General features: G+C 36.7%; 1 protein-coding gene across 2 annotated transcripts; it reads right to left on the minus strand.

Annotated features, from left to right (window-relative positions):
* Nucleotides 1-1,927: 1,927 nt before the first annotated feature.
* LOC144542138 (uncharacterized) lies at nucleotides 1,928-8,051 on the minus strand. Of its 2 annotated transcripts, XM_078287763.1 has the most exons (9): nucleotides 7,944-8,051; nucleotides 6,613-7,228; nucleotides 5,359-5,403; nucleotides 4,956-5,027; nucleotides 4,585-4,712; nucleotides 3,969-4,020; nucleotides 3,652-3,823; nucleotides 3,471-3,524; nucleotides 1,928-2,155 (listed from the first exon to the last, which is right to left on the minus strand). In XM_078287763.1, exons 5-9 carry the CDS (start codon nucleotides 4,588-4,590, stop codon nucleotides 2,077-2,079), a joined length of 363 nt encoding a protein of 120 aa, XP_078143889.1. In that variant the 5' UTR covers nucleotides 4,591-4,712; nucleotides 4,956-5,027; nucleotides 5,359-5,403; nucleotides 6,613-7,228; nucleotides 7,944-8,051; the 3' UTR covers nucleotides 1,928-2,076. The 2 variants fall into 2 exon arrangements, with proteins under 2 accessions (XP_078143889.1, XP_078143888.1); XM_078287762.1 differs by lacking the exon at nucleotides 4,585-4,712.
* Nucleotides 8,052-9,130: the final 1,079 nt, after the last annotated feature.

Raw genomic sequence — 9,130 nt, forward strand, 5'->3', positions numbered from 1 at the left:
GTTTCCTTTGTGCTGCTATTTGTCCTGTAAAAAGAATCTGTCTTTTTAAAGCTCTGCATTTCGATTTTGCTTCGATGTTTGTTCATTTAGTAGAGAGAATGTGTCTGTGAAATCTCATGTGAATTCAAAATAATACTTATTTGTGCCCAGGTTGTTGTATGTTGTTTGCCCTGTCTCTAGTCATTAAATTGACTTGTTTGACTGCATGGGGTGCATGTTGTTGTTGTTGCATCTACATTTTTGCGCTTCAGTTTGGTTTTTGTAATGTTCTTATGAATTAAAACTTCAGATGGTCGTTTACAGTATACGCTGAGTAAGTTTCATGGTCCTGGGGGACATGAAACACATGCAGTATATTGGCTAATTTAAAAAAATGCATGGTGGTCAATCAGAGATTGCCGGCTTGTTTTGAGGTACAAGGGTTTAATCTGACAGCAGTGATAAAGTCATCCACAAAGAGCCACTACCTCAACAGGCATAATGTTTTCCGTCCGTCCGTCCCATTCTCGTGAACGTGATATCTCAGGAACGCCTTGAGGGAATTTCTTCAAATTTGGCACAAACGTCCACTTGGACTCAAGGATGAACTGATTAGATTTTGGTGGTCAAAGGTCAAGGTCACTGTGACCTCACAAAAGACGTTTTTGGCCATAACTCAAGAATGAATACGCTAATTATGACAAAATTTCACACAAATGTCTAATAGGATAAAATGAAGTGATGACATTTTATATCCAAAAGTTCAAAGGTCAACTTCACTGTGACATCATAATGTTTTGCTTACCACTGTAGCTGAGAAAACGATCTTGGGTCATTCTACAAAAACGGTGGAAGTGCTGTCACTTACTTTTGCAGACACCAAAATCCTTTAAGTTGACCTAATAATCACATTAATTATATATGTTCAATAAATAAAGACTGTTCTTGCAATGATAAAACAAAGGCATACAACCGCGAGGCGGTTATTTCTAGTTTAGAATTGAATTCAACAAGTAATTCTCTAATTCTTGAGAGTATGTGCCATCTGATCACTGTTTTGCCTTGTTTTTGTTCTATCCTGCTGTAACGGTAGCAGGTTAAAGTTACCATTCTTTTGGAATCTCATTTAACAAAATTCCGTTACATGTAATAAGTTACTTCCACTTCCTTTTGACACTTTGCAAGGGTACACTAAAATAACTGTTTGGCTGTGTCTGTGTAGGCTCTAACAAATTTCACATGCTTTGACATTTTTGTACAAATTTACATATCCAGCTCTACAGAAGAAACAAAAAACAACATTCTGGTTCATCTTGTCTTCCATGTTGAATATTGTGTATTGATCTTTTTTTTTTGTCACTGGACAAACATGTCAAAAGCAAAGCAAGTGAAATTTGTCAAAGCTAACATGGATGTTAAAGAGAATATAGTCAGGGCTGTTATGGAAAAGATGGATAATTAATGTTAATGTTCTAGTTACCTCTGGATAACACAAATAACACATTTCCTGATAACATAAATCTCCAAGTGAAAGCGAAAACAACACATGGGATATTAAAATCAGCTATTAACCAAAACAGTTTTAAGTTTCAAGACAGATGCTGAACAATATTGCCCATGGAATATGTAAAGGCATAATCATGGAAAGGACATTTAAATGTATTTGTGAAAATGCATATGAACCCTGTGTATTGTGGATATTTATGTGCAGTCATTGCTCTTGTTTTAATGGAGCTGTGTTCTAAGGTACAATTTGGTACATTTATTTCTATTTTGTCAAACAGTGGCACAGTGCACTGTGTACAAAATTCTGCCAAGTCTGCCATGACATATGTTTATGACCCTTTGGTTAATGTCAAGTTGTCATGACAGAGACATCTAGAACAGTGTCAACCTTGCATTGAAAGTGACATTATCAACCGAATGACACTTAATGACAACAGTCATAAACATTTAAGTTGAACAAGTTTAATTCATGTCAGTTGTCATTACATAGTTATGACAGTGTCATGTCAGCCTTATTCACCCCCCTTCAAATAAAGTGTTACCAAACACCTTTTTTCGTTTATGGTTGATTGTAGAAATGCTAGGGACATTTTATGGATTATCCACCTCTTCTTCAGGAGTCCTTTTAAAGGGGCGGGCGCAGGCGCAATCAGTCACCCATTCAGGACACCTGGGGAATAAGAGTGAGAAGAAGAGAGAATAGGAAGAAGGGGGAGTGCATAACAAATATTAGATAAAGATATAATATAATAAAGATATAATAGGAATCATGTTAAAAAGAACAACAAAAAAAATACTCAAAATAAAATAATGAGTTCTGGAAGCAGGAGGGTCAAATAAGACTATTGAGTTGACTACTGATTGAGACTTTCAACACTTCGGAGTGTTTATCATTGAGGTTTTTTTTAAACAGGAGGTATAACCCCTTATTGGGTCCCGGGATGATAAAGTTTAGTTCCACTCAAAACCTTGTCAGTCTGTACTGTCCTCTTCTGCTGCTCTACCCAAAATCTTAATAAAAAATGGATAGAAATATTGTAATCAGATTGTAGATGATGAAAACGGAGTTATCAATGAGTAATGCAATATACTCTTCTTATCTTCACCTCTATCCTCTTCTGCTCTGTTCCATCTTAACGAATGAACAACCAAAAATGTTGACAGTTTATGAATACTAATGAATATGGATAAAGTGCAACAAAAAACAAAACAGAAATTTAGGGTAGAAATGTATTCAGGCTGTAAATGATTAGATGGAGTTAGCAGCAGGTGAGTGAGTTATGCGATATTAAACTCTTCTTTATCTCACGGCCCAGTTAATTATCTTTCTGCTTGACAAATTCATAGAGCACACATCAGTGACTAATACTCTACATACACTCACTGATGTGTGTGTTGTGTGTGTGTGTGTGTGTGTGTGTGTGTGTCAGATGAATGGAGATTGTGATGAATGAAGTGACTGCAATATGTTCTCATAAACCTGTGTATATTAGTTTTGTTAGGTCTGCTGCTCATACTTCTGTCATACATTCATATCACACTGGAATGTGCATTACATAATGTGAACATAATGTACACAGAGAAATTATTTAAGTCAAATTGTTTTCATTTATCTGGATGTAAGTCACAAAGACTTTGTCTCCTTGTTAGCTGATTCTCCATCATCATACACAATAAATGATATATATATATATATATATATATATATATATAAACAATATTTTCTAATTTTTATATCAAAATATAAAACTACTTTTCCTTGCTGGAAAAATGTTACCATCACAGATTTTTTAACCATCATATAAGACCTGCAACTTCACAATTTTCAAAGCTCACCAACAGTTAGAAATTCCTGTGTCTCTTTGCCCAGACAAATCTTGCAGTCACTTTTCATGGTAATGAATAATAACTATGATAACTATCATAGTTACCCAAATGGTAATTCTCTGAATCTTCACAAAGTAAAAAGAAAATATGAAACTGACCTGAAAAGGTTTCGTCCTCGTCCGTGTTCATCATCAGCATCTTCAATGTTGCCCCTGAAATGCAGGTAATCAGTCAAGATGATTGATGAATGACGATGATGATGCAATTTCCGGTACTTTCTGGCAGAGCATTTCTACATTGTAATCCATGGTATACAAAAGTATGAACACCAATAATTACCGATGGACGGTCACTCGGCTTGCGATCTCACATAGACAGTAGGGACACTGATTCAGAAGTGCATCACACGTCTCGCATGCCGCCAGGTGTCTACAGAGCTGACACACAGTCTTTGCTTCCTCGTCCAGACAGACCTCACAGGCAAGGTCCGGCTCCTGATGATGTATCTCTTCTGAAAACACAGAAAAACACTGAATTAAAAAATAAGCCAGGAAATCCATATGTTCATTTCACTCAATAATGATTTATCAATAGCACAGAGGACAGTCCCCTCATTGATTGATTAAATGTGTGGCACTAGTCTGCCTGTTTCTCACCAGTTCTCACCGCTGCTTCAGCTAAACCAGCTGAGTTGTCAGCAGATGGGGTCTGAAAAAGGGGAATAAAAGCAGAAGTTAATGTAAGATCAGCATGTGGATTGACCTTTAAGACATATCAAGTAAATTTATAGTAATAATCACCCTAAAATGAACATTCAGTCAATGAGTACCTTTACATGGACATAAATATTCTGATTACTGGGAGTAATCAGCTTAAAGCAATATTTCGATCACATTTACATGGTTCAATATAACGTGATTTCTCTACTAACCTAACATGGATTCATTTAATAATCGGTCTATAGGTCTAAAGGAATCAACGTAAGAACCATATTTTCTGCCACTCTACTGCTCTGCGCAATGTTGTTTGCTTTGTAAATACAACATCTGGGTTACTGCATCTGGTGACCTTTGACGTGCAGTTTGAAAAAAACAAAAGAAATGTGATTAAGGTGTTTACATGTCCCAATAAATGGAAAGACTGAGCAGAAATCGGTTGGGCTTACTCTGAGTATGACCTTACTCTGATTAAGATAATCAGATAAAGTTTCAATAGTTGGAGTATTGTCTTAATCGGGTTAAGGTTGAATTATTAGTGTGGGTGTAAACGTACCCCCATGTCTCCATTTCAGTTGGTAGGACCACCACACAATGAGTTAGCCCCAGTAATTCCATCTCAGTCTGTTATCTCTCATCTCAACCCTGTTCACTATTGAAGTTAACGGGACCATCTCTTCGCAGCTCCAAAAAAAGCATAAAATGTCATGTAACATAATTCAAGGGCCGGAAAGTGAGTTTTGAAAGCCAGAAATCTCACCACCTGGTAAAGTAATCATTTTGTGCTACAGGGCAGTAAAAACGTATTTATTGCCCATTAAAGAAATTTCAGTCATTTCGTGATAGTGTAATTTGTTTCAAGAGCACAGTAAGATACGTTTGCATTCTCAAAATAACAAGCTAACTTTGATGCGTAGGTATACTTACACATAAGGGAAAGGTGAGATGCCCATACACCATCACTGCATTCGAGCCATCTGGGTCGGTTTCACACTGATCCTAAAAAAAGTGAATAGTGATAGAGAATGAAGAAGAGGGGTACAATGTTTTGTTTTTAATTCCAATTTTCAGTATTTCTTGGTAAACTATAAGCAGTCTTCAATATCAAAGATGCTTGTTTATTACATGTGTGTGTGTGTGTGTGTGTGTGTGTGTGTGTGTGTGTGTGTGTGTGTGTGTGTGCCTGCATGTGCATTTTTGAGTGTATGTATGTGAGTGTGAAGTGCTGATAAACAAACTAAGACAATATAGTATTTCTAACTATAAAACAGATATGTTGGAGTGCATAAATGAGGGGAAAAAGTGAGCTAGAATGAATAATTTTACTCACTGGCAGAGGCAATTCATCCACTTCTCTGCTCTGGTCCTGTAAGTCCTATGTGAAAAAACAGCAGATCAATGATATTTTACATTATATTCATATATGACAACTTTAAATTTTAGAATTTAGAAAAGATGCCAACCAAGAGCAAAGGAATAATATATTCTGTCTAGCCATTACAGTAATAGCTGAAGAATGTAAAAGCTAAAAATTAACATTGCTCCCTCATATCAAGCCAGAAACTATTTAAAGTATGGTGTAAATTGAAAAATAGTTGAATAATTATTCCTATAACTATGTTTTGCAATAGCAAATAGGACACTTGTTTTCTTTGTCCCTTTGTTGCGAGGGTTTTCAGAGTCTGTTTTCGATCTTTGTGTGTCTCTTTGTGTTGCTGACCACATGTGTCTCTTTGTGACCAGCTGAGAGAAAGTCATACAGCAGCAAACACAACGGCAGCAATTAAACTCTAAATTGGAGAATTATCCCTCTGAATTCAGTTGTATGATGTTTTTGCCCATACATAATCCAAAGACAAAGGAATATTAGGAGGTCTAAACGTCCGGAGGAACAGGTGGTCTGAAAGATGTCTGACCTGGTTTAGCATACGAGACGCCGACCTTGCTAACCGGTAGCTGTGGCATAGTGGAAGAGCCTGTTCTTTAATCAAACAGTGGTCGTATAATAACCAGCTTAGCAACTCTTAATATTTGGCAACAATATACATTGTTGAAGTACTTTGTTTTGTTATTTTAAGTACAGCTTGTTTGTTGCGGCCTACTGTGATGATGCCATAATGGCATATGCAAACACATGCTATCTTGTTGGTAAGTAGGTATGCTTTTATAGGCAAAAGTCTACATTTTAAACAATACATAAATACATATACATAAATACATAAACAATCACCCGAATGCCTTAACAATCTCACCATAGAGTTCAGCTGTATTTCAGACATATTGTCTGGTGTCAACAAGCGTGATGGATTAGCTTTTGGTGCTAACGTATTCAGGCTAGTTCTTCTGTGCATGCGACTTCACGGCATGACGTGGTACGACACGAAGTACTACAATGTTCTTGGTGGAATTACAATTCAATTTTGTGTAGAATTTTTTTTTAATCCTTTCCCGTAAATCTGATACAAAAACAAGAGTTACCATTTAAGATTACGTCTGTCCGTACAATTATCAGAATAAATAAATAACACCACCTCTAAAGAACTTAAAGGGAATGTACTTATTTAATGATCTCATGTCAGCTTACCTGGGATGCTGAGCAGTATCTCTTTTCCTGATTCTTTCCAAAGTGTTTGGAAAAGCTGCTTCACGTGTTTGGTAATGAGAATGTCCGATAAGCCATGTGTGGTTCAGTAATGTAACAATCCAAGTAATCTCTTGTAGAAGAAGTGGTTTTGAACAGTTTCCAAAGCGAGTAACTTGACTCACACATTTTTATGTGAGATCCATTCATTCTGTGTGATCCCAACATGAATAAGCTCCAAGAGATGCAAAACTAGTAAAGACAGTATCATTGTCTCATTAACGACAACATCTCTTGGGGTGGCCTGTGACACAATGACATATGTCAAGCCCCCTCCCTTTGTAGCCATAGGTTAGATTCCCAGCCGTTGCATTTTGTCTTGTTAATGTCTTTGCTTTTCGCCTCTTATTGAAAAGAACAAACTTTGTCATGATAGTTTCTTTTTGAGTATTCACACACTCAAGGTGATTTCACAGGACAGGAAGAGGCAGTAAAGTATCAACGACTTGATCTTGGTTGACGTAAAAGATGATCCACTGTCCAGTTTGTCCACTTGAAAGAACTGTGAGCAGTATCCACATTTATAGAGTACAGCAGTCTGTTCCATCTGGTCCCATGCCTGTCAGAAAAGGAAGACAGCATTTAGTAGTTGAGTGTTGTTTTTTTTAGCAGTTGTTTAGTTGCTTTCAAATATGATCACATTAATCCTTGAACTATTAGTCATAAATAACCCCACAAGTCAAGTCAACACTTGCCCTGCCAATTTAATTCACAGGCTGCTGAAACAAAAGCACCACCCCGTCAAATTAGTGCTCACTGATGCCACTTTCAAATGATGCCACTAGGGGACAGTTCACCTGTATCTATGCTGAACCTGTGCTTCAATATAGTCAATTGAGCTGTTAACAGAACTGTCTTAAGATACACCATTACATCCACATTGCCTGTACAGAATCTCCACTGAAAGATATGTTCATATATTTGAGTGATGCTGCAGGTGAGATAAGTGAAAATTACATTAGTTTCACATCATTGTTGCACAGCAGTGATGAATTCATAGCATAGTTTATATGTTGTATGTATGTTATATGTACGTTTATATACTGTATATGTACTGTATATAATTAAAACACATAAGGAAAGTAAACAATTTCTAAACAAAACAGACAATATTGCACTGCTACAAAATTTTAACAAAAAAAGTCAATTTTAAATCTAATCTATATCTATTATCAATCTATGTCTATCTGTGTCTTGTATTTCTGATTACCTTGATGACTGGATAATAAACATATGTTATTCTTTTCTATAATATTAAAGATCGAAAAGTTTACCTTATGGAGAAATCCCTCAGTTACTAATCTTATAGACACTGTCAATGCCAGACATTGTCTGCCTCTCTTCTTGACAGTTGCGAAAGGTATAATGATGGGATCAGTTTCCTTGTCTCGTAGTCTATGACTAGCTGGTGATTAGCTCTGAACTAGTTTGACTACTCTACCATGTCATTATATGTAAGCAAAAAAAAGTAATACCTGTCACTGACTTTTAGTGTTCCGTCTTCCTTCTTTTTATGACTCATACTTAGTCTGTATCTGTAACTACAGATTTGTAAATACAAATAAAAAATGGTATAAAATGAGAATAGGCTGTCCATCCAGGTAAGACTCCTATGCTACTAAGGAGGTGGGCATACTGTGACCCCAACATCCTAGGCATCAGTGGTACTGCCAATAATGCTGAGCATATGATGATAATACAGCAATAACAGCTGTCCACAGTCACAGAATCTCCAATAATATTGAAAATACTCTTGTCAGTGCTATATAATGAGGATCTAATGCAGACTCACTGTGCTGTAAACACCCAACTGACTCATGATGTTGTGTTCTCTTACATGACAAGTTAAAACTTGTTTAGTTTCAGTTAATGCGTCACTTTTATGTATGTCAAGTTCAACTTCATCCCTCTCTGTAAAACATATAACCAGACATCCATGCTACCTCAGAACAATTTAACAAGGTAATGGGTCTCAGCAGTGAAAACCATGGTGGGTGGAGAGGCTAGTGAGTTGGCTGTACTGGGGTAAAAACCCTTCTATTTGTTAACTTACTTAAAGACAATGCAAAGCACTTCTGATGTTTTGTTACTGAGAACTTTCAGGTTTATTAAGTGAAAAAAACATCTCAAACTCTCAAATTTGACAATAGGACAGCTCTGACAATATGTTAGGGCAGCTGTTCCAATCTCAAGTAATGGCTGTTCAGAACAGCATATGGTGAGATGGTACTCCAAACACAGGGAGTAAGGTGCAGTGATTTTAGTGTTTTCTAGTGGGACTCAGTGATAGACCAAAAGACTGCAGCAGAGATTTAAATGTCGCCCATCCGAAGCTTACCAAGTGGCGCCACACCTCATTTCCACACCTTATTTCCTCTCCACACCGAAATTCCTGTTACACGTTTGCCTCAGTGCTTTGCCAGCACAGACAGACCAGACTGGTTTCAGTTCAACTGATCAA

This window comes from Centroberyx gerrardi, chromosome 13 (genome assembly GCF_048128805.1).
Source record: "Centroberyx gerrardi isolate f3 chromosome 13, fCenGer3.hap1.cur.20231027, whole genome shotgun sequence".
Classification (NCBI taxonomy): Eukaryota; Metazoa; Chordata; class Actinopteri; order Beryciformes; family Berycidae; genus Centroberyx; species Centroberyx gerrardi.

Coding starts and splice junctions, on each gene's coding strand:
- LOC144542138 (XM_078287762.1), bottom strand. CDS start 4,988: ATGGTGTATGGGCATCTCACCTTTCCCTTATGT. Junction 3,525..3,651: donor AGCCGAGTGACCGTCCATCG/GTAATTATTGGT, acceptor CCTGCATTTCAG/GGGCAACATTGAAGATGCTG. Junction 2,156..3,470: donor CGAGGACGAAACCTTTTCAG/GTCAGTTTCATA, acceptor CTTATTCCCCAG/GTGTCCTGAATGGGTGACTG.